Source organism: Paroedura picta, chromosome 7 (genome assembly GCF_049243985.1).
Source record: "Paroedura picta isolate Pp20150507F chromosome 7, Ppicta_v3.0, whole genome shotgun sequence".
Lineage (NCBI taxonomy): Eukaryota > Metazoa > Chordata > Lepidosauria > Squamata > Gekkonidae > Paroedura > Paroedura picta.
The window spans coordinates 89588622-89613653 of NC_135375.1; the positions used below are offsets into that span (position 1 = coordinate 89588622).

Below are 25032 nucleotides of genomic sequence, written 5' to 3' on the forward strand. Positions count from 1 at the left end.
TTTATGTAAAGGTTTACATGGTGAACTCTATTTTCTTTAATATTTATATACAGCCCTCCCTTTAAACTTCATAGCGACCAGGTCCCTTTACCACTTAGAGACAAGCCTCACAACTCCACCCTCTGCCAGAGGTAGAGTTCAAGCACTTTTCCATGCCACCATGCAGAGCTGCACATGAAAATGACTCATTTCGTGCTGAGGATATAGGCCCTCTCCCTCAGGCAACCCTCAATCCCCTTTCCCTGGAGGGGATTGGATGCTGGAGCAGCACTCCCATAGACTCAGGTATGAAACAAAACCAAGGGACTGTTGTACTTCATAGGGGCAGGACAGCCTCCTGCCTGTCTCAGGAGGGCAAAGGGCAACAAACAATTCACTGTGAACATTTAGCTGGAGGCAGTGATTATGTTTTCTGAAGGAGAAGATTGTTTCCCTCCTTTTTTCTACCTCATGAGCCTCACAGCACTTTCCTCTTCCTCTCCCTTCAACAGGCACTTTTGCCAGGCAGGTGGGCTTGAGAGAGCTCTGAAAGAACTGTGACAGCCCCAAGGTCACCCAATGGGTTTCTTATGGAAGAGTGGGGAATCAAATCCTGGTCTCCAAAGTAGAGGCCTCCACTCTCAACTGCTACACAGTGCTGGATCGGGTGCTACAAACATCCAGACTGACCTTGTTTCATTCTCCCACCCTCATTTTCCCCTCCTCAGATTTATTTTCCTTCCTGAGAGAAACATTTCAGAACGAAATGTATTTTATTCACGGGTAAAGGAATGTAGTCATACAATACAGGGTGGTTAAAAAAAAAGTCACAGAATTGGGGCCAAGGCACCATTTGTAGCAGCTAACTTTAAGTTGAAGCAATAATTCCATTTAGGTGATCGGCTCTTCTGCAGCAAAATTAGGAGCAGCTAAATTTCAAAAGCTTGTGCTAATTTTCATTTTGATTGGCGGCTTGAAGGCCGCTTGGTTTTTCCTGTCCCTTTAGCACCTTCTTTTGGAGCTCTGGAAGATGAACGAGGCTCCCCCCCACACCACGTGAGGGTTATGTTCTCGGCCACATAGTCCAGCAAATCATGTAGCAGAATCCGCGCTTTGAGGATCTTCAGCTTGGTGAGCTGCAGCATGGCGTCAGGGAAGTCCTGGAAGGAAGCGGCTGCGTAAGTGTAGGTCTGAATATAATCAGTAGTGGTTTCCAACTGGTGGATTCGGTCCTGCACCTTGCCCGGGAGTCCCTGGGTATTAAAACGCAAAGCGAGACAGGTAGTCCGTAGGCGCTGGATGATATTACGGAATACCAGCAGGATCTGAGACTCCATGGGCTGTTGAGAAGCAGAAGACAGTACACTGCACAGCTAGGGTCAGAAGAGCATTAACCAAATCCCGTATCCACACCTTACTCTAATTCATACTGACACCCAGGTCTCTGACTTATACCATCACTCTATCAGAGTCAGTACGGTCTACCCAAGGCTGGCAGTGGCTGTCCAGGGTCTCCAGCAGAGGTCTTTCTTATCACCTACTGCTGGATCCTTAAGTGGAGCAGCCAAGGTTTGAAACAGGGACCTTCTGTGAGCCAAACAGATGCTCTGCAACTGAGCCATGTCTCAATACTGTGGTTTACAAGATGGTGCTGAGGGCCCAGGCTATGTGTCATGAGCCAACCTCTGACCAGCAGGGAGTCTTCTGAGGGTGATTGAAGACAGGCAGAGCCTCCTCAGGAGGAGTTGGAAGAGCAGGCTGCTCAGGACTCTCAGGCAGAAACGCCACAGCCTAGCAGCCTGCCCAGGTAAAGCACAGCCAAAGGCACTTTGTGACGGTTTGCAATCTGACATCTGCACCCCACTTCCTCTCACTCCATTATAAATTGGTTCTTGGGCCATTAAGATTAGTTTTTTCCGCCATAATTTGTTTTGATTAGATTACGACTGATTTTATGTCTGGTTTTTAACTGGGGTTTGTATGCATCTGTATGTAACCTGCCATGAGCTGTTGGAGAGTGGCGGGTAATAAATAAATAATAATAATTTGCTCAGGACCCCAAGCTAGGAGTGCTTGCAGAAACCCCTCAGACCAGTTGTCCATCCCACCAGAGACCAGCTGTAACTCACCAGGCTGACAGCTCCCAAGACAGCTGCAGGTCAGCATCTTTGGAGGGAGCTGACAACTAAAGGATGCAGAGCATGACTGTTAGCCTGCCATTGGTTGACTCAAGGCAATAAGTCATTTTAGGATGAGGACTGAGCCAGCAGAGACACCTATTTAAGTGCAGCTGGAGTCCCAGCCAGTGTAGAAGCAACTGTGTACATAGCCACATCAGTAAGTCCCACCTCATCTGATTCCTGCCTCGTTACCTCCTTGCAAGACTCTCTGGACCAGATGTTGACCATGGTCTCTGTACTCAGTCTGCTTCACTAGAACTCCCTGACTGTGACTCAACTTCCCTTAAACAATGTCTACTTTTTGACTGGCTCAACTGCAAGAACTTCGGGGCTACTGCTGTAACCTGACACCTCTCTGCTGGGGGTCCACATACCAGCAAGCTATGTCAGATTTAAGAGGCCCCACACCATTTCCCCCTCCCCCATGGTAGAGAGCCTAGCAATTAGGGGGAGGGGTGATCAGCATGGGGTGTGTCCATCTCAGGTTGTATTTACTTTAGTCCTTTATATGTTTTAGGAGATGATACTGCGTAATGAAACCACAACGATCACTATTTTAGGACATGAATATTACCTAGAGGCATCTGGCACTTGTGCAGTAAAGCTACGCATAAATCCAGCTCCTCATTCACAAGAGAGTTCCGCTTTCAAGGCAGATACGATACTATTATTTCAAACCTTGCTTTGCTATGACATACCTCTGACTTTAACAAGCTATCCCTTCCACTCATGTTTAACTCTGATGTGCTCCAAGCCAGCCACATCTCTTTGAGCTCTTCCAGGATGTCTGGCTCTTTTTGATCCACTGAACGTTTAGAATACTCAACCTATAGACAAAAAAAAAAAAATCAAATATACTTGAAGGGATATGATTCTCACAAGAGCCTTATGTATTCTTTCTAAACTTTTAATATGATACAATAATCTACAGGATGGAGATGTGGGACCTCAAAAGCATATAAATTACAGGATCTTCCATCAGATTTTTTAAAAAAATATTCAGGTTGCCTTTCCATTCAGCTTAGAGTCTCCAAGGCACCAAAACTGGACCTAGAGAGAAAGGACTTAAACCTCCTTCTTGTTACTTCCCTGGGGAGCCACAATTTGCCCCAATGAGGCTTTGTGACCATGGGGTTCTTCCCCAAGTAGCAAACAATTCCCCCCCCCCAGCCATTTCAGGTCAGGAAAATAGCCTAGGGAAATAGCTTAAGCCTCCCTTTTTGTGAACCATGTTTCCAGCAGTGGACTTGTAGCATACATCTGACAGAAAGCCCTTGAGGCAGACTAAGATGTGACATGAAGACTATAGTTAGGGCCTGAAGTACAAGGCTTCAAGCCTCGAACTAGAATCCAGGTCACCAACTCCCCACTCTGCCATGATACATGGAAATGTCCCTCTCAGCTTGGCTTGTGGATGAAGATGTTGGGGAGATAAGATGGCCAAGATAATATGGAGCTGAGTGGCTAATGTCGAAATGTTTTAGCTACTATCTCGAGTGTTTTGCTTAGCAGCTCTTTTGCTGCACATTTACCAGGTCAAAGGTTATTTGCAGGTGGAGAAGGTCATCCTGTATGCTTTGGACCGTGCTCTTGATTTGCTCCACGAAGCGCTGGCGCACTTTGTTCGGGAGCATTCCTAGGCGCACAGCATAGCTGTCTGTTTCTCCCTCCTGCTCCGCAGCGACCGCTGCAAGGCCCTCGAGAGATGTGGCGAGCTTAACTGAAAGGGAGCAAGGGGAAGAGGCTTGCGTTCAACTCCAACACGGTGATGTGGCTGGCGTCAGACCAGGGCCAGAGAGACCAGTCCAAATCCCTGCTCTTGCACAAATGCAGAGAAACGCCTGTGTGAAACGACTACCAATAAAATATGTACTCCTCAATAGAGCAGTAAGAATGAAAACACTTCCAAGTCTAGCAGACTTTCTTAATCGGCTTCAAGATAAAGTTCAAGATGAATTCTGGATTTTATTCATTTTCAAAGCTTTCTTCAGTAGACAATTTTAATTTTTTAATTTATTTGTTAGATTTCTTATGTGCCGCTCCCATGAGGATCACGGTGGGTTACAATATGTACTTAAACCCCCCCATAAAAACGCCCCTTAAAAGCACAGTACAATACAATAGACATTAAATAAAACCGAAACACTAAAACAAGAGCAAGAACAGCGGCCACTAAACCCCTCCTCCGAGGGGAGGCAAAAGAGGAGGGTCGAGAGTACCTGGCCGCCAATTAGATGTTCCAGGAGGGGGAGTCCATCATTTGTCCCTGTCTTGTGGTGGTTCCATAATGGGCTACTTCACCTCCACGATGTTCCTTAGCATAGCTAATGCTTTAACATAGAGGATGTAGCTGCTGGTTTGCTGCAGGGACACTGGATGCTGACGACGTCGCGTAAAATGCCAAAAAATATGGCATCAGCAAAAGATAAGCCTTTCACTATATTTTCCGGGAGCAGAATGGCCCTGAATATTTCTGATATTGTTCAGGTAAGAAGAGTTGGGGAATACATTTTTTCAGCTCTACATAATGGAGTGTGTGGTTGTGTATTGTGTAGGAGGGTGGGTGGGGGGTATAACCTAGAAACTAGAGCAGACTGACAAGCTCCCTGAAGCTATAAATTAGATTTCCCCCACACTCCTGCTGGCAGTAAGCTTCTGTATAGCCCTTGCAAAGCAGACATGAACCCATTTCGACCTTAGAAACAGCCCGAACACTTCTGACTGCTGTTAGCCCACATGTATGTGGATAAAAATATCCTGCAATGATACAACCACTTCAACTTTTCTATGGCATCTCAACCTCAAGGAGGACCTTCCAAGAGCTTGACAAAACTTACTGAAGCTTAATAAAAAACTTCTCTCAAATATCTTCGCCTTCCAATTTATCAGAAGGAAAAAAAAAATCACCTCACAGGAGTCATCAGAGATTTCATGAAGAAGCCAGCGTGTGGCGGCATGAGGCAGTAGCCCTGAAATGATACTTTCCCCCCACCACCAAAAAAGCCACTTCCCCCCCCCTTCAATGTTCTCACCACTGAACGCTGCTAGGGTTGTCAACCCCCCCAGGTGGGGCCTGGAGACTCCCTGCTATTATAACTGAGGACAGCGGAGATCAGCTCCCCAGAATAAAATGGCTGCCTTGGAGGTAAGAATTTTATGGTATTATATGCTTCTGAAGTTCTTCCCCAGGCTGCACCCCGCTACATCTCCAGGTCTTGGTGCAGTGGTTAGGAGCCAGTTTGGTGTAGTGGTTAGGAGTGCAGACTTCTAATCTGGCATGCCAGGTTCGATTCTGCACTCCTCCACATGCAACCAGCTGGGTGACCTTGGGCTCGCCACGGCACTGATAAAACTGTTCTGACCGAGCAGTGATATCAGGGCTCTCTCAGCCTCACCCACCCCACAGGGTGTCTGTTGTGGGGAGAGGAAAGGGAAGGCGACTGTAAGCCGCTTTGAGCCTCCTTCGGGTAGGGAAAAGCGGCATATAAGAACCAACTCTTCTTCTTTTTTCCCCACTCAGAGTTGGCTATCCTAAACTCTGGAGACACAAGGTTACCATGAAGTTGTTCCCATCCCATGCTAATGGGTTTGCCAGCTCTGGATCGGGAAACACCTACCGACTTTAGGCTAGAACTGGGAGTGAGTGGGATTTATGGTGGGGAGGGACCTCAGTGGAGGATAATGTTATGAAATCCACCTTCTAAAGCAGCCACTTTCTCCAGGGAAACTAATCTGTTGCCTATAGAGGGGGATCCCTGGGTCCCTTCTTGGAACTGGCTTTCCTACATGCTAATTTTCGACTTGGTTTTAAAAACCTGAAGAATGTTTAAGTCATTCCCCTAGGTGGGGCCTAAAGCTCTCCTGGAATTACTGTTGATTGCCAGATTACAGAGATCAGTTCCCCTGAGCCTGTGGCATTGGAGTGCAGATGACAGCAGTATTCCCTGTGGAGCTCTCCTTTCCTTTCCAAACTCCCCTCAAGGACTGCCCTCATATATCTCAGAATTTCACACACTGGCGCCAGCAACCCTTGAGTCTGCCCATAAGTCAAATATCATAGACCTTTCTGCTGTCTCTGGGTTGACGACTCAGGCTGGGCCTGCCCATGGAGCAGAAGAAGATGAGGTATAATATCAATTGATATGGTTGTTCCTTACTGGTCATTTCCAGCCCTAGGGAAGCGTGCCTAGCCTGTACCAGGGTCAGGGCCTTTTCGGTCCTGGCCCCCACCTGGTGAAATGAGCTCCCGGGTGAGCTGTGGGCCCTGTGGGATCTTTCGGCGTTCCGCAGGGCCTGCAAAACAGAGCTCTTCCACCAGGTCCATGGTTGAGGCTGGGGTCGGCGAGGTACACCGATGGCTCCCCCCGGGCTTTTTGAGCATCATTGACTAACTTCTTCTCCACCCCCCCCCTTAGCAATGGGGGTAGGAAGGGGATCTTTTCTGCTTCTGCCATGTTGTGATGGATTTTAAGTCTTTTAATGGGAGTTTTAATGGGGGTTTTAAGACATTGTGACCCGCCATGAGCTGCTTAGGGAGTGGCGGGAAATAAATTGAAAAATAAATAAATGAATGAATAGATAGATAGATACTATGCTGTATAGCCGGTGGGACTCAAGTATTGTTTTTTTGTTTTTTACAGGTGGGGCATTTTTGCTAGTCCCCACCAACCAGAGAGCCAGCAGGGTACAATGGTCAAGAGCAGCAGACTCTAATCTGAAAAACCAGGTTTCACTCCCTGTTCCCCCGCACCCAGCCAACAGGGTGACCTTGGGCCATTCACAGTTCTCAGGGCTATTCTTATAGAGCAGCAGCACTGCAGGGAGCTCAGTGGGCTGCAGAAGGAATGGCAGGACAGGGAAATTGTTGGCTGCTCGCAGAAGCATCACACTCGTCAAAGGCAACCCTTGGATCAAGCACAAGGGCTGCCATCATCAGGTGTGTAGGATATCAGTTTGGGTAGGCCTCTATGACATGACAAGTATCTATTATTAATAAAGACTTGCACATTCGAGCCGGGTTGGGGATGCAATCAAACTCCCTTTCCAAGGGTACCATTTGGCTTGTGAACTCGATTTCCATTTTATCCTATGTTATTCATTTGCACGGATGACATTTTAGGTGGGGTAAATCATGGATTTACCTCCTGTGGAAGCGCTGCCCAGACTGTTAAAATGACTGCACAAATTGATCTTAAAACAAGGAAAGCTTTTCAGAAGGCCTGTTGCCTTATATGGTAACCCTCCCTCCCAGGACTGGCTCTAAACCAAGGAGGACAAGCAAAGACCATTTCGCTGCACCTACCTAGTTGCTCACTTGCTGCTACTGGGAGGAAGGGATCCAGCCAAGCATCCGATGTCTGTTGTGTGGAAAATGTGTTGCTACATGCCCCCATCTGGCCCGCAGCGGATTCCATGGCAATCCACGTAGTGGCCTCCATACTCCCTTGGGCAGTCTCTGGAGCCAACTCTGCCACTCCCCTGGCTGCATTCTTCACCTTTGCCACTGTACTGCCAGTGGCCTCTTCCGCACAGGCCACTGGGGCTGATAATGGCTCACTAGTGTCCGAAATAACCTTGAGGAAGACAAGATAGGCTACTGACAGCTCCCAAAGCCCTGCAAGGGGAGAGAGCAGACTGGTCCCATCCAGAAGAACAACATGTGAAAAGATCTCAGTTAAGTGAATTTCTCAATGGCTACAGAGGATGGGGAGTGGGGAGTGGGAAGGATAGCTTAAGAGCAGACACCAACCAAGATAGAATACATTCCTGTCTGGAGCGTTCATCAAGCCTAAAGGCTGATCTTTAACGTGAAAATAGCCTACAACCTAAGGAGATGGTGGAACTCTTAATGGTTAGGAACGATGCACAGAAAATATTTAACATAACTGGGTATTTATCTACATAAGCCAATTAAAGCATACATAGCATAGTCAAGGTGGTCATGGTGGGTTGTTCCATAACCATTTATATTTGTTGACATTTCGGTACCAATTTATTTCTGTTCATTGTGTAGGTTTCTGTTAAGCATGTATGTTGCAGTTTTAACTATTCTGTAGTATGATACTCACACACATGCAGTGTATCTCATTAAGTGTAACATGCCAAATTGATACCAACAGTGTCAAAAAGCAAACTTTTCCAGTTGCACAAGGGAGAAACAAAATCAGAGTGGTATTGCCTGTGTGGAAAAGGGTAAAACAATATAATATGTTGTCAAACTAGGGAAGTGCATCTGAAATAGGGTTGCCAGCTCTGGGTTGGGAAAATACCTGGAGATTTTTGGGGTGGAATTGGGAGTGAGTGGGATTTATTATTTTATTTTATTTAGGCTTATAGGCCACCCCTCTCCAAGTGGTCTTGGGGTGGCTCTCAAGAGTTTGGGGTGAGGAGGGACCTTGGTGGAGCATAATGCTATGGAGTCCAAAGCAGCCCTTTTCTCCAGGGAATTGAACTGTTGCATGAGGAGGAGCTATACATTCAGGGGATCCCCAGGTACCGCTCGGGGACTGGCATACCTAACTGGAAAAGGCTATTTTTTAGATTCACATTTTAGCAAAGGCACAGATGCCTATATTCTGGGGTAGTCAAATCCTGATACTTTTTCAGCAGTTTGCTCAAGGGGAAACAAGTGTGTCCAGAGGAGGGCAGCAAAGATGGAGAGGGGTTTGGAGACAAAGACATATGAGGAAAGGCTGGGGGAGCTTGGTCTGTTTAGCCTGGAGAAGAGATGACTAAGAGGGGATCTGAAAACCATCTTCAAGTATTTAAAAGGCTGCCACGTAGAGGATGGAGCAGAGTTGTTATCTCTAGCCTCGGAGGGATGGACCAGAACCAGTGGGATGATATTAATTCAAAGTAATTCTGTTTCTCAGTGGAACAGGCTTCCTCGGGAGGTGGTGGGTTCTCCATCTTTAGAAATTTTTAAGCAGGGGCTGGATAGCCATCTGACAGAGAGGCTGATTCTGTGAAGGTTCAAGGGGGTGGCAGGTTACAGTAGATGAGCGATAGGGGTGTGAGTGTCCTGCATAGTGCAGGGGGGTTGGACTAGAAGACCCATGATGTTTCTTCCAACTCTATGATTCTAAGCGCTGGGTTTTAAACAAATGTTCATTATACAATTATTGGGGGTGACTTTTAAGAGGTGGAGTGGTTGTTTCTCAAGTAAACAATACCACACTTCCAGTGAATGTTGTGCTCCCAGTCCACTAAAGAACTCACAAGTTTCAAGCAGATTGTATCCTACAGGCCCCTGAACAAGGTGACCCCAAACCTTCCTACCACTCTGTTATTTTCTCCATACTTTCTCCAGGGCAGACAAGCCAGTAACCAAACACACAAGAGCCACAACTGGCCAAAAGCATCCCAGCACAAAGGGAACCAACAAATCCAACAGAACCAGTGTAAAAGCAGAGAACCTAAGTCAAACTAGCCTGGTAAGCTGGATAGGTGGCAAAGCACTGAAATAGATATGCCACTTCCCAAAAGATCTATAGAACAATAAATTTAAAAACAGAATCATGTAAACAGATTCAAAATATTAACATCTTCCCAATAGTACAAATCTTAGAAAAATGAAAAGCTTTACAAAGAAAATGCAGATCAATTAAAATTTCTAAAGCATACAGAGAAAAGAAAACCCAGCTTCTTCCCTATGAGGAGATGCTGAAGAATCTGGGACTATTCAGTTTAGAAAAGAGGCAACTAGGGCAGGAACATGATGGAGGTTTATAAAATTATGCGTAGGGTAGGGAAAGATACTAGAACTTGAGGGCATCCAATTAAGCTAATAGTAATAGGTTCAAGTCAGACAAAAGGAAATGATTGGAAGTCATACCAAATAAATTAGCATGTGTGTTGCTGGGAGTTCCTAACTCCATGTCATAAGTTATAGTGAGATCAGAATTGACTTTGCCAACAGCGTTGATAACAGTTCATAAACTTATGTATTTCTGCCTGAAGATTTTTTCCCTCTCCATCATCACTCCTTGATACAATGGCATATGAAGAGATATGAAGAGATATAACATATATTTTGGAGATCACAGAACACTGTCTTTCCTGGCTAAACAGGGATTATCTGAAGAATATTTAAAGGGTTTTGATCATGTAGCTGCTAGGCACTTTTTGCATCTTGACAAGCTGGCAAGGGAAAACAAGTTGAACCTCTCCCCGATTAATGAGCTTGTCAATCACAGCAAACCACCAATCAAAACACAGCAGTTGTCTTGGAGACCCGCGTACATCCAAGCCCCCAAATTATTATTTTTTAAAAAGTGCACTTCCGTGTGCTGCTATGCAGTAATGCCACAACATAAATGCATTTGTAATTTAAAAATTGCTATGGAGAAACTCCACAACAATAAAGCACCCCCCCCTTTGGGATTTGTGGTGTTTGGACAGAGTAGTGAGAGGCTGGACATGGCAATTCTCCCCACAACAGACACCCTGTGAGGTGGGTGAGGCAGAGAGAGCCCTGATATTCTTGCTCCATCAGACAGTATTCTCAGTGCTGTGGTTACCCCAAGGTCATCCAGCTGGTTGCATGTGGGGGAGCGCAGATTAAAACCCAGCTCGCCAGATTAGAAGTCCATACACCTAACCACTACACCAAGCTGGCAAAGTTTGTCTCATCAGATTACCCAGACACAGTTAATATTATTGAAGAATATTTATAAATATATTTTTTATTAAGATCCATTTGGTAGGATTTATTATATCATGACATATGATTGTATGGATTCTGCGGATGTAGACTTCATGATAGGGTTGTGTTAATTTGCATTAGGGTTTTATTGATCCAGTTATGTGATTATTTGTATTGACATTGTGATTTGGTGTTAATGTTATTGTATTTTCCTTCTTTTGGAGTTCTGTTGGTTGCTATGGCTAAGCTGTAACAATGAAGTTATCGGATTCTAATTCTACTTCTTCATACAGAGTGAAGAAAATATGGAAGTTACTGCTGGAGGATGTTGTAATGGCCGTAGGAATAAATCACTCTAAAAGGGGATTGGATAGCTTCATGAAGAAGAAGTCAAATTAGTTCTATTATTCCAAGTCGATCAATGGCTACTAGCCATGATGAGTGAGGGGAACTTCCCCTTCAGAGTAGGGGAGTGAAATCGGCATAAACTGAGTCCTTACCAGTATTTGGGCAGTATTATTTAAGCTGATTACAAATAAGAGGATCTAATCAGCTACCAATATAGCTAATCCCTCCTGAAAAGCTTTTATCAGGGGACAGTCAGCTATACTGATCAGCTGGAGTGGCAGAAGCTGAGAGCTCTGTGCCACCTCAGCTAGGACTAACTCCTCTTGCAGCTTAGTTTATGCTGAGCTGCAAGAGCAGCCCGCTCCAGACTGGCTAGAGTGAGGTTTAAAGCATGCTGCAGGAGAAGCCTTGCCGGCCCCAGGATCAGGCTGGCTTTTTAAAATTGGCATTTATTTTCTTGTGTCTACTGGACTAAAACAAAATTGGGATTTCTGAACAATCCTGTTTCCAATTACTACACTGGTATTGCAATTCAGGATTTTTCACAATTACCTTTTTTTTTTTCCAGTTCCAATAGGCCTGAACTAAAAAAAATACTGATTTTTTGTACACACCTTATCAGAGGCACTAAGCCTCTGAATCCCAGAGCCAGGAGGCAACATTGGGGAAGGCCTCTATGCCCAGTTGTTGGTTGTCCAGAGGAACTAGCTAGCCACTATTTGAGACAGGATGCTGGAGTAGATGGACTAATGACCTGATCTGAAAAGGATCTTCTTATATTCCTAGGTTCTTATGTTCCTTTTGCAAAGTTGCATATGTATCAAGTTATAGCAGAAACAAATTCTCCCTCCCCTTTAACACCTCCAGGAGAAAAAAGTTACCTTATTCACTGGCTGTTGAAGAATTGACAGTATTTCTTCCAGCTCATCTATCCCTTGGCAGGTGAATTCCTTTACTATGGTTACTGTTAGAGGAATGGTAGAGATGACTAATTACTTGGCAGGAGGTAGTTATGGTAGCAACATCTGTTCTTCTTTCCTTGCATTTCACAGCTTAATCTTTTCTGCAGGACCTTGTTCCTGCCTGTCCCATTCCTATACTCACACATGATCCAAACCTAAGCACCGGTTCATTAAGTGTACCTGGTTTAGACACGTTGAGCGTGCAAAAAATATTAATGGGCAAATTTCTGATTTACTGTTGTTTTGAATGCAAGCATCTTAGCAATAGTTCTTCTCTACTTCCACCCCATTCAAATCAGAGCAAAGAATACCCCCCCATTCTATCACCAAGAAAATAATTGTACTATAGGCATGGCTTATATGCTGAACAGTCAAGGGTTCAACCATTAGTGGAGAATAAAAACCACTTAGATTTACTCCCTTCACTAGTTTTGGATTATATCTGTGCTATTTATTTTTATTTCACCTAGCAAAATTCAGATATCAAAATCCAGTATTTTGTTCCTAATCTTTGCAGGCTCAATTTACACATTTTCCAGAGGGATATACGAGCTTCAAAATTCTATCACTTGGATCGATTCAATCAAGGAAGCTACATCTTTCAGTCTGCAAAACCTGAGTAGGGACATTTTGGAGATGGTTAATTCATTGGGCCGCCATAATCGAAAGCTACTTGATGGCAAACGACACACACACACACAAGATTAGTGCACGTGACTAGACTTGTACCACTAGGGTAATGTGCTGCAGTCAGTCAAGCAAAAGTTTCATCCCTCTTCGAGAAGGGTAGCAGTGCAATCATAGCTAACACATCTGGCTGATGCACAAGATTCCTCTACAGAGATCATCCTTCACACACAGGGCTGGATAATAGAAAAGCTAGTCCCATCATCTTCCAGAGAGCTAGGGCCACTCAGAGTGGAACATTCCTTTACGTTCATCAGCCCATTTAAATTATCGGACAACAGCTCTCCAAGGATCTCCTGAGATGACCTTCACATCTTGCTGCCAGGCAACTATTATCCATCACAGTTGCCAGAAACTGAGTCTGAGCCGTTGCAGAAAACACCTGTGCTTAGCCATTCACCTGCAGATTCTACCCTCTATGGACATGACCAGGCAAGACAAGTTATTTGGCAGATTATGTGGTAAGCATCTCTACACTTTAAAGCTCCATGTCACTCTGGTCAACCAATGCAGCCAACCCAAAGCCATCACCCACTTACTCTGAGGTTCTGGTTTTGTTAAAATGGATGGGACTCCAGCAGCAGCAGCAGCTGCTTCCACCTTGATGCCCATCTCTGATAAGTTGCTGACCGATTTAATGACAGGGTGACTCTCTTTAGTTGCAGGACGGGCAGTGCAGGCATCACCGGTAGAGTTTACCAAGGATAAGTTTGCCACACATGTGACCACATTCTATAAGAGGGGAAGGAAGGTAATTTTTAATTTAAAACATTAATATTCTTATCATTCTCCACACATCTCAAGACCCAAGGAAAGTAACAGCAATTCAAGACAAAGCTCCAAACAGATATGAAAGAATTCAAAAACACCTTGCGTTTCATAGCACCCAGCATTCCCAGCAGTCCCCTGTCCGAGGGCTAACAAGGCCCAAACCCACTTAAGCTTCCAAGATGAGATTGAATCCCTCTTATTTGGGAGGGGGACATAAATTATATATTCCTCCTTTGTGTAGGCTCAGGCTCCATCTTACGGATTTAGTGGGAAGCTGGCAGGGGAGGAGTCCCCCCTGAGCTCTTCTGGGAGGCTGTTCAACAGGTACAGGGCAGCCACTGAAAATGCCCAAGCCTGGACCCATTGCAGATCATGCCTTAGACAAAGAGGATATTGACAACAGAACTTGTTGAGAAAAATGGAGCTCCTGAGTGGCAAGATGCAAGGAAAGCCATCCTTCAGATATACAGGCTCCTGGTAATTAAAGACTTTAGTAGTAAGAACCAGCTCCTTGAATTGGATCTGGAAATTGATTGGCAGCTATTGAACACAACCAACAGGTCCACAGGCTGTGTATGAACACAGTATAGAAATCTAAATAAATAAATAAAATAAATAAAAACATACATGCTCAAATCTATGTTCGAAAACTCTGGATTGGGAAACACCTGAAGGTCTGGAGTCCATGGAGAGACCTCAGTAGAGTATATCATAGAGTCTCACCCTCTCTAGCAGCCATTTCCTTCAGGGGAATGGATTTATGTGCTCTGGCTCTCAGTTGAAATTCCAGGAGAACTCCAAGTGCCACCTGGAGATTGGCAATTCTATTCCACATGCATGCAGGTCATCAATAGGTATGGCATTCATTGGACCTCAGCATGTCACCATTACAGAAACAAAGCATTTCCCCAACAGAGCCAAAGCCAGAATGAAAGTATTGCTAAGAAAGCACCTAAAGTGGTACCTTCCACTCCCAGCTTTGACCTCCCAAGGAAACTGTGCCAGTAAGAAATCCAAGTTAATTCCAACCCAGTGCTGAACTATATGCAGCACAAAGAGGATATCAAAACCCTGGATCCTTATGTCAGAAGTCTTGGAGAGAAACAGCAGTGCTCCAAGTGGCAGGCGATGTAGAACAACAGAGGAAAGGATTGCCTCTCAAATGGTTCTACTAGGGATGGAAGAAAATACAGGGATACTACTTCTGTGCGTCATAAACCTATGAGCCATACCAAATGCTCCAACAAGCCTAAATGAATGGGCAAACATTGACAAATCAACTGACAGCATGGAACCCATCAGTGAGCCTCATCTGGGTTGACCCATGAAGCCAAGAATGCTGCTGTGTGGATAGAAGCTTCCCTTTGTTCAGTCAGGTATCATTTGTCAGCATGGCGGCTTTCCTCTTAGCCCTGCATCAACCAAAGGCAAATCCAACACGGCACAGCTTCTCTTCTTTCAGGGCAGCCATTGACTCAGAAGAAAGATCAGCTCTGCTTAGATTGCACTGGTGTGGGTCTCCAAAGTGCCACCTGCAGACCAACATGGGTAACCCTCTGGAATTGGTGACCATGGGAAGGGCAGGAATATGCAGGCAACGGCAAATGTCACTTGCATAGGGGTGTCCAGCTCAGCTTTCTTGCTGCAGAAGTGGGGAAATGGCCAGCTCACACCGAGAAGCCTTCTTAAATTCTTGTGGGGTTATGCTCTGGGCTCAAAGTACTGGCCCGCTGCCTACTTGGCACCCCCTTCCTTCCCTTTTTTGTAAAGAAAACCCTCTTGTCTTGCTGGTTTTCATCTTTTTTTAAAATCCAGCTTTAGGCCAGCCCTGGCGTTCCAGGACGAAAGCCAGCGTGAATCATTTGTATTTATAAACATGTTACCTAGCAGGATTGTTAAATTATAATTACATTAAAAATTATTTATGGTGTCACAGCCACCATTAGGCTAATGACTAAAACAAATTGATGGATTTTATTAGGTCAGCTGAGGATTACAGCCTTGGAGTTCCAAAAATGAGTGTTTTAAAGAAAAGATGTTCAGCCTCGATGTGACCCAACTTAGATTCCAAGAGCTGGTGAAAAACACACTATGGAACAACATGTAGAGGTGGCTCAACAAGGCCATCCTTAACAGAGTTAACACCCTTCTAAACCCATTGTCTTCAATAGTATAGACTGGACTTCGGGAAAGCAAATTTTAACAGGCTTAAAGGTATTAAATTAATACAATTAATGATGAAGACTGGCAGTCTTCAAGCAAAGGTTGGATACACACTTTTCTTGGATGCTTTGGGCTGATCCTGTGTTGAGCAGGGGGTTGGGCTAGATGGCCTGGGTGGCCCCTTCCAACTCTATGATTCTAAATAAATTAAACGAATAAATAAATGTTGGTCAGAGTCCCATGGTCAGAAAGACTTAAAGAGATGGGAGTCCAAGAGGCCTGGGAGTTTCTTAAAAGTGAAATACTGAAGGCTCAATCACAAACAATTCCCTTAAGAATAAACCGGGTCGGTTTATACTCGAGTATATAGGTAATTCAAAAGAAATTCCGTCTAAACACCTGGAAGAAGTTCCTGACAGTAAGAGAAGTTTCTTAGTGGAACAGGCTTCCTCGGGAGGTGGTGGGTTCTCTATCTTTGGAAATTTTTAAACAGAGGCTGATGGAGAGGCTGATTCTGTGAAGGTTCAAGGGGGTGGCAGGTTACAGTTGATGAGCGATAGGGTTGTGAGTGTCCTGCATAGTGCAGGGGGTTGGAGCAGATGACCCAGGAAGTCCCTTCTAACTCTTATGATTATTCTATGATTCTAACTAATGGTCTTAGATGGGTGTTAGCTCTGCTTAGGACTGCAATGCAAGTTACTTGTTTATGTGTGACTTCATCATGAAATCCTATTAAACTCTGTGGGACTGCTGAGTAAACAGCATCTGTTGAGTATGATTAAATCACACCTGGAGGGCAATGGAGCTTCCGCCAGTACCTTAGCATTCACCATCAGAATGAGAAACAATGCAATTCCTCAAATATTAATTCTTTGCTGTCTCCATTTATTCAGTGTTGGACCACCACCAGGATGTCAGGTTTGATTTAACCATTACTTTGACTGCTAGTACACCTGGCCACTACATTCTCTTACACTCAGCAGTGCCCAAGATGTCCCCCACCCCCATTTTACAAAAAATATTAAAGTTCTTATTAGCTACTGTCATTGGACAAAAGGGGCAGAGAGCTCTCTCAACACAGCTCACTAGAGAACAATGATAATAATTAGAGAGAGTAATAGGGGGTGTATGCATTAGACTGCTCTTACAGTATTGTTTTTAGTTGTGACTTTCCTCTCTTGCAGAGACTCATGGTGACTATAAACAGAGTGCATAGATAAATGTAGCAGAAGTACAGGCTCCAAAATGTCGCATTTAGGAAACTGGGATTTGTTCACCGACGTTACGTATGATGTCTATTCACCAATAAAATAAGGTTTATAGCCTTTCGTATTATGGAGAAGCATATGAATACCCGTACTTCCCAGTGTTCACATGATACAGTATAAGGTGCTCTTCCAGTTTCATGACCACATGGGGTGATCACAGTCGCATGAACCATGTTGAGTCCCATGGGTAATGGGAAACACAGTTAATAAATGGCCTCAACATTAAAGACCATCTGGTTAAAAGTAGGACAAAAATAAAAGATGGACCAATTTAGGCTTAATGCAAAAAGTTGCTAGGATTTATGCTTTACACCAGCAGGAAACTACTAAACCTTAGCTAACAGAGTGCCTACCTGCAGTATCTGCTCATTTGTCTTCACAGAAGAGACCTTTCTTTTGTCTTCTGTCAGAGACATGGTGATCTCAGTAACCACTGGAATAAAACAGGAGGACAAAGGAGACTCATTCAACAAAACTATTCTTGAACAAGCAAAGTTCATCTGACACAGACACTACTAAAGCAGGAGACCCCAACCCTATTGGGCACTTTTGGAAATTTTGGATGAAAGGGAGATGAGACTACAACAAAACAGCTGCCATGAGTGTGGGTCCAATCACAAAATGTTCAGGAGATTCTACAAAAACAGAGAGATGCTCCAGACCAAGCATCTTTCTAGAATGGAGATGGCTCTTTCCAAATGGGTGCTCCCTTGCCAAAGCAAAGGTGGCATTTCTTTGTAATCTTCAGAAGCATCCGCTACTCCATTGAGCTGAGAGAAAGCCAGGACTTGCTCTGTTGTGGGAAACAGAAGCTTTGAGGAAGAAGGGCCCACAACAAATATACTGGTAGGGAGGGACGATGATCCCCATGGTATTATGTTGGATTCACAACCATAAAATGCCTCTTTTCGAAAAGACTGGAGGTTCCTGGTGCACCAGCGTAACTCCGTGCACTGCCTATAAGGCAATGCGTTCTTATAGTATACATTCATTAAAACTAAATATCCTGGCGCAGTTGCAAGCACCAAGATATATATATTCTGCGAATGCTCCTAACAATCTTCAGATCAAGACAGGAAGCCGTTCGCTGGCATGGGCTCATGGGAATTGTAGTCCATGAATATCTGGAGGACCACAGGTTGATTACCCCTGCCTTAGAGGTTAACAAAACGTGTGTGAGTGTGAGCCTTTGTGAGTCACTGGTCACTACTTAAAGAGTTAATCAGTGGTTCTAGAATGAGGAAGCTAAGAACATCATGCACAATATATATATTAGCTCTAATAAAAGTGGAGATTAGACTTAATTGTCTCTGGGACTCAGACTGCATTAGCTCTGCTTATCCATGCCAGACTTCAGCATACAGCCCATAAGAAGGCCTTTTGTAAGATTTGATTAATCTGCATAACTCTTAATGATAAATGATGAGATGGGCTGCGGGCGTAGGATTTGTAATGCCACCTGAAGCCAATTTGGCAGGTCACATGCTTTCAGCTTAGCCGCCACAGCTACCATAGAGAAACTTGAGCAGCTTAGAGACGGCTCCTGAGTCCTGTCACCCTGACAAGCAGATATTTTGACAAGCTACGGAAATCCTATATCTCTGCTACATGCAAGCTTTTCTCCTCCTGCCCTTGCTGAAGATGGAAAGGGGTCCTAGCTCGGAACTAATGCACATGCAGGAGTTTGGAGGTTCCATCTCCAGCCTCTCTGGCTGAAATTAACTGAGATGGAGGCAAGTTAGAGAGGGGAGTGTTGGACTAATGGTCCATCTCAGCATCAAGTAGATTCACAGGGTCCTACATGCTACAGTGAGCATGACAGACTAGGCCAGCTTCTTAAGCTCACAGGATATCTATTAATTAATTTATTGATCTATTGATCTGATTTCTAAACTGCCCTTCCATATGGCTCAGGGCGGTTTACATTCAACATCACAGGGGCATACATGGAACGAATCAACATACAACATAGTCAAATACAAAATAACAATGCAACAGTGGTTCTAAACAACACAGCTTCAGTAATCCCAACAACAACGATATAACAAGAACAGAAACTTAGCTAAAACCCCTAGAGAGGTCAGACTGGTTCAGGGCATGGAGGGGATGTCTGAGGGGGGACCTGTGGTCGGTCTCAGGCAAATGCCTGGTGGAGGAGCTCCCTTTTGCAGGCCCTGTGGAACCTCTTCAGGGTGCTTGTTCCACCAGGTGGGGGCCAGGATGGAAAAAGCTCTGGCCCTCGTTGAGGACTGATGTGCTTGTTTGGGGCCAGGGATCGCCAGCAGTGGCGGAGCGTAATGCTCTTTTGGGGTTATAGGCAGAGAGACGGTCTCTCAGGTACACTATCAAGAGATAGAATTGGTCTTCCACCTGAAGTCACTGCACTCTGAGTTATGATTGCTGCTTTGGTGACAAGAAACCCTTTGACTGCTTTTAGGGATGCCAGTCCCCAGGTGGGACCTAGAGATCCTGTGGAATTACAGCTCATCTCCAGACCAAAGTGATCAGTTCCCCTGGAGAAAATGGCTGCTTTGGAGGGTGGTCCCCTCCCAACCGCAAATCCCACCCACTCTCAGCTCCACCCCCAAAGTTTCCAGGCATTTCCCAACTCAGAGTTGGCAACCCTAATTGCTTTCAGTAATAGGGAGATTTCAGCTTCCAGCCAGGAACTACAGAGGCATGTTTCTTCAGATGCTATTCATACCGTATTCCCACCCAAGCAAACACAGGATTACATCCTTCTTGAGTTAAAATATTCACTTGATGGTTTAGATATGAGAGAGGGATCTTCTCATTAATACTAGAAAGATTTCTTCTGTAAGATGTTCAGATCACACTCTGAGATGGAAAAGGAGGCATGCTAGTAATTAGAACTTGATTGTACCCCTCAGCTCAAATTCTCCTTTGCTAGTTAGTACAGATTCTCTGTTGGGTGGTGTTTTCTCTATAGATGCTTAGGAAAGCATTGACATTTTAGTTCACCCTTCTCCCCAAAACTCAGGACAACAGAAATGGACTCCCCCTCCCCATTTCAAAGCAAGAGAGATTGCTCAAATTTCAGGGTGGAATGGGGTCGAACCTAGGCCTTTCCAATCTGCCTGTAATTCACTCCATCATAGCAGGCCTTCCTTCCAATCTCAGCAGTAAAAACCTCTCTTTTTACTACAAATATTTTGCAGATGCCCATCTCATAGCCATGTATTTGAGGCTTGGGATACCGAGTCAGTACTTATTACCTCCCCCACGCCTCATGGACAGTTAGGCTTGCTAACTCTCACTTGGGAAATGCATGGAGACATGATGATCACCATATCCCATTCACCAGCTTATCCTGTTCTCCTTATCCTAAACACATAACCCCCAAAAGGAAATTTCAGTAAGGTGGCTCTTTTCTTCCCTACAATAAGGATTGTTAAAGGTAAAGGTATTCCCTGTGCAAGCACCAAGTCATGTCTGACCCTTGGGGTGACTCCCTCTAGCATTTTCTTGGCAGACCCAATACAGAGTTGTTGTTAAAGGTAAAGGTATTCCCTTTACCTTTTAAAGGTAAAGGTATTCCCTGTTCAAGCACCAAGTCATGTCTGACCCTTGGGGTGACGCCCTCTAGCATTTTTATGGCAGACTCAATACGGGGTGGTTTGCCAGTGCCTTCCCCAGTCATTACCGTTTACCCCCCAGCAAGCTGGGTACTCATTTTACCAACCTTGGAAGGATGGAAGGCTGAGTCAACCTTGAGCCGGCTGCTGGATCGAACTCCCAGCCTCATGGTCAGAGCTTCAGACAGCATGTCAGCTGCCTTACCAACCTGCACCACAAGAGGCTCTTGTAAGGATTGTTAATAAGGGACTATTGTTAATAAGGGACTATTTCAGATCTAGACATAGGAGCAAAAATATGCTCAAGCCATTGATACTTCAGACCAAGTCTAAACAATTCCTTGTTCCTCAGCCCACCCACCAAGCTGGCTTGAACAAATCAACCCAAAGCCTTCATTGCTCAGCCAGAGACTGCTCAGCACCTACCTTCTAACCCCCAAACAAATCTCTCAGCTTCCTTGAAGAGGCTCCTTCTCAACTTTTATAGAGGATGATTCAGTACTATTGGGCAGCAATTAGACAAGCAGTTCAAGGAATCAATCAGAAAGCAGAGTTCCATTTGAGTCATGAGGACGTGGGACTGTTGCAGGTGGATATCCTGCTTAAAGACAAAAGAGTTTTCTTCAGAAACAGGAACATTTCTCAGAACCCATTGAGCCTCAAGGTGTCTAGTTTTGTCAACACCATGATACCTATTCCTATTAGGGCTTCAAACTGTGTTCAGTGATTGCTGCCTTTCAGCCACAGCTAGGCTCACTTACTCTCCCAGACAAATGTCATGCATGGGTGTTGCTTATCCTGGCTACTAGAAGGAAAAGGACAAGTTGACGTGCTTAGTTGTTGACCTACGTGAAGAGTCTCTCTTGTCCTTTGATGCACCCATTTGATGTCCACAGTATATCAAATATGCCCTGGCCTCCTTAGCATACATCTGGAGGGAGGAACTATTCAGAAAGGTAAATGTTTGCCATGTGGAAGGAAGGTTTGATGAAGAACATCAACAAGCAGTGCTCTCAGGCTTGGTTCTTTGGAGTTGACCAGTTTCCTGGAAATCAAATTGGTATTTTGTTGGCTGGGGTTGCAATGCTATCTGAAGAATAACCCTACCCAATGCCACTGGATTTATTTCTGAGTAAAAATAAAATCTTATAGATAAAGCTTTACAGCTGTAAGCCTAAGTAGAGTTCCTAAATGGAAACTTTAGCCCTATCCTGTGTTTACTTGACAGTATTGGTTCACCTGTGCTGGAGACCTGGGTTGAATGAAGGGGCAGGATCTTAAAGGCGGCAGCAGCTCTGAAACCCTGCAAGTGGTGGATTCCCATTCTGCAGGTTCCTTTGCACCAGCCTCCGTGCCACCAGAGAATCAGGAGTTTTGAATGTGGGGAAGCATTTCACAATATCATCTTCCAGGATTTGCCGTCTGTTGTCTGAAGTTGTGCATTGCGCTGTGAGCAGGCTTACTCACAGGAAAGTGTTCTTAGGGAGGCACTGCCCATACTGGTCTTCTCATGTATCCATCCGGCCCACGTCCAATATAGTCCAACTATCCCTAGGTACCAGGAACTGGTACCTTGTTCAAACATACCCTCTGTTTTCTCCAGGGCTTTGCGTTCAGGGAATGCCTTCTTACATTCTGTAGAGCAGGGGCAGTCAAACTGCGGCCCTCCCGATTTTCATGGACTACAATTCCCATGAGCCCCTGCCAGCAAATGCTGGCAGGGGCTCATGGGAAATGTAGTTCATGGAATCCGGGGGGCCGCAGTTTGACTACCCCTGCTGTAGAGTGATTTGCAGGTTTCAGTCTTCTTCAGTGCTCAGCTCCCCCTGCCCAGGTTCCATGGGGAATGGACATAATCATCACTAGGGTCAATGCATGCACACTAAGGAACCATGGAGCTGCTAAGCTATGTTTTGAACTGTTCATAAATTCTCTCTCTCTGTTTGGATGTACATTGCTGAGAAAGGGGAAGGCTGGGAACCCTGGCCATTCTAGGAGCTCAGGGTGCAGAAGAGATGCTGATGCTGGGATAAAGCAGCATCATACCTACTATAATCAAACATCTTGGGTGTGGTCTCTTGAATGCAATGGGTGGGGAGCCCCCTCAAACGTAGTAGGTCGGAGCCCCAAAGAAACCTGGGGGGGGGCATGGCATCTATCAGCAGCATGATTTTCTGGCATTTCCCTAAGCAACCCCCCACCTCCAACTTAGCTTTTGTAATTGATGAAGTGGCTACAGAGCAAATAAACACAATACTGATCATACAGAAGATGAGCAGTGATCCTTGGTATGAGAACTGGGTTATGTCATGCATGAACTTATTTTCATTTGTGCAATGCTGGATGGTATGCCGTGGATTCCCCAGGGAATGGGACTGCAGCTTCCTTATGAATGCATAGTTTGGTCTGAGCTGCAGAATTTGCTAATGATCATAATCCAACAAATAATTAAATGTGGACACCCCCCCTCCCCCAGCTGCCTGCACACTTACTCAGAAGTCCCATTGAGTTTAATGGAGTGTAACCAACACCCTATAAGTTTTCATGGGTTTAAACACACTTAGCATTCTATGGGGCTGTGGCCATCATTTCTTGAATTACAGTGTAAAAAATGTGGGCCTGTAATGCTATGCATACTGAAAGGAAGTGTGGTTTAGTGGTTAGAGACAGAAAACGCTGGCAGGGGCTCATGGGAATTGTAGTCCATGAACATCTGGAGGACCACAGGTTGACTACCCCTGGGTTAGAGCATTAGATTAGTATACAGGTGACCTAGGTTGAAAGCCCAATTCTGCCTGCTTGTTGGTTGACCTTTGGCCAGGCATACACTCTGCCAACCCACCTCACAGAGTTGTTGTGGAGATAAAAGTGAGGAAGAATTGCATGCACCACTCAGAGCGTCCTGGAGAGAGGATGAGATAAACATGGACTAGAGAGATGGATGGGTACTTATTTGAGGGTGAGTCCCTGTCAGTATAGAACTTAAACTGCATGCCTGCATACATACTGGAAAGTTCATGAGGACTATGGTCTTATGTGCATTTCTGTCAGGTACTCATGCAACAGGTACCAAAAAGCATGTTATTTAAACATGCATTCCACATTTAAGAGACTATATAGTCTCCTTGAGAAAGCAACTTAGCAGTCTGACAAGATGAAAATTTTAATTAGAAATGGCAGCTGTTTTATTGGGAAGTTATTGAATTCAGTGCCTGTTCTGGTTTCATGTTTCTCCATGCTACAGACATCCCTTCCCCCTCCCCTCGCTACATTAATCTACTTAATTAATTAATATAATGGAAAGATTGCTGTGAAAACTGATGCCTGGTTCTGCTTAGAAATGGTCTTAAAATGATGCCCCCCCAGCAAACAAAAAGATAGTAGGTGGGGTGTAGATACCCAAGAAATGAAAGAAAAGAAATAAGAGAAAAATGCAACCCCTCCCTCCCCCCCTCTTAAGAAAGTACCTGATTGTAAAAAAAAAAAAAAAATCTGTAAGGTTGTTGTGGGGCTTGCCTATTTTTGCACTTGAAGAGCACTTTGGTGCTTCAAGTGCTGAGAAAGTCACAGTTTCGCTCCCCATTCCTGCATCTGGATTGAATTTCGGTCCTGCTTAAAGCCTTCGGAAACAAAGGACTGAATCTTTGGCTCACTGGTTCAGCTCCTGTGGCTTTAACACCAGCAAGTCACTGAAGTGCTGACTGAGTTTTCCCTTGAGAGCCTTCAGCTGCCTCAAGAATGAGCAGCTATTCCCCTAAAGAACTCTGAGAAGCCATTATAAGAGGTCAGCACAGGGAGGAGGGAGTTCATGAACCCTTGGCCTTAGCTTAGTCAGAGATGGCCTTGGACCCTCTGACTAGAAGCTATGCTGAAGTCACCAATTTTTAAATTTACATCTCAAATCATTTATTTATAACTTTTTCACCCACTTACATCGCTTGTGGGTAGGATTGCCATCTTTGGGTAGGAAAATACCTGGAGATATTCCTGCAATTTGTGTAGGGTTGGGAAGGACTTCAACAGTGTACCCTGCCCTTGAAGCAGACATTTCTTCAGGGGAGCTGATTTCTATTGCCTGGAGATCAAAGGGACTAAGTGGGAGAGGCCGACCACCCTGTTGGCTGGCAGGCCTGAGTATTTGTGCTAGTGGTGCCAGTGAATGCTATCTGGTAATGCTCACTCAAACAAAAAAGATTTGTTTGTGTGTTGGGGGGAAAAAAAACGGACTCTGAAGGCTCTCAGAAAGGTGCTAGATAGCAGAGGTCCCAAGTAGGTTGCCAGCTCTGAGTTGGGAAAAACCTGGATACTTTGGGGGTGGAGCTTGGGAGTAGGTGGGATTTGGGGCGGGGAGGGGCCTCAGTAGAGTATAATGCTAAGGAATCCACTCTCCAAAGGAGCCATTTTCTCCAGAGGAACTGGTCTCTTTAGTCTGGA

The 25032-nt window shown here is 44.9% G+C and overlaps 1 protein-coding gene across 4 annotated transcripts; it reads right to left on the reverse strand.

Annotated features, from left to right (window-relative positions):
* Positions 1-722: 722 nt before the first annotated feature.
* Positions 723-21181, reverse strand: LOC143841851 (perilipin-3-like). 4 transcript variants are annotated; one of them, XM_077346435.1, is made up of 8 exons: positions 20239-20269; positions 17356-17435; positions 13340-13532; positions 12033-12115; positions 7462-7732; positions 3692-3879; positions 2858-2986; positions 723-1139 (listed from the first exon to the last, which is right to left on the reverse strand). In XM_077346435.1, the coding sequence occupies exons 1-8, from the start codon at positions 20252-20254 to the stop codon at positions 936-938; spliced, it is 1164 nt and encodes a 387-aa protein (XP_077202550.1). In that variant the 5' UTR covers positions 20255-20269; the 3' UTR covers positions 723-935. The 4 variants fall into 4 exon arrangements, with proteins under 4 accessions (XP_077202550.1, XP_077202549.1, XP_077202547.1 ...); XM_077346434.1 differs by having other exon boundaries at positions 724-1232; XM_077346432.1 differs by having other exon boundaries at positions 727-1319.
* Positions 21182-25032: the final 3851 nt, after the last annotated feature.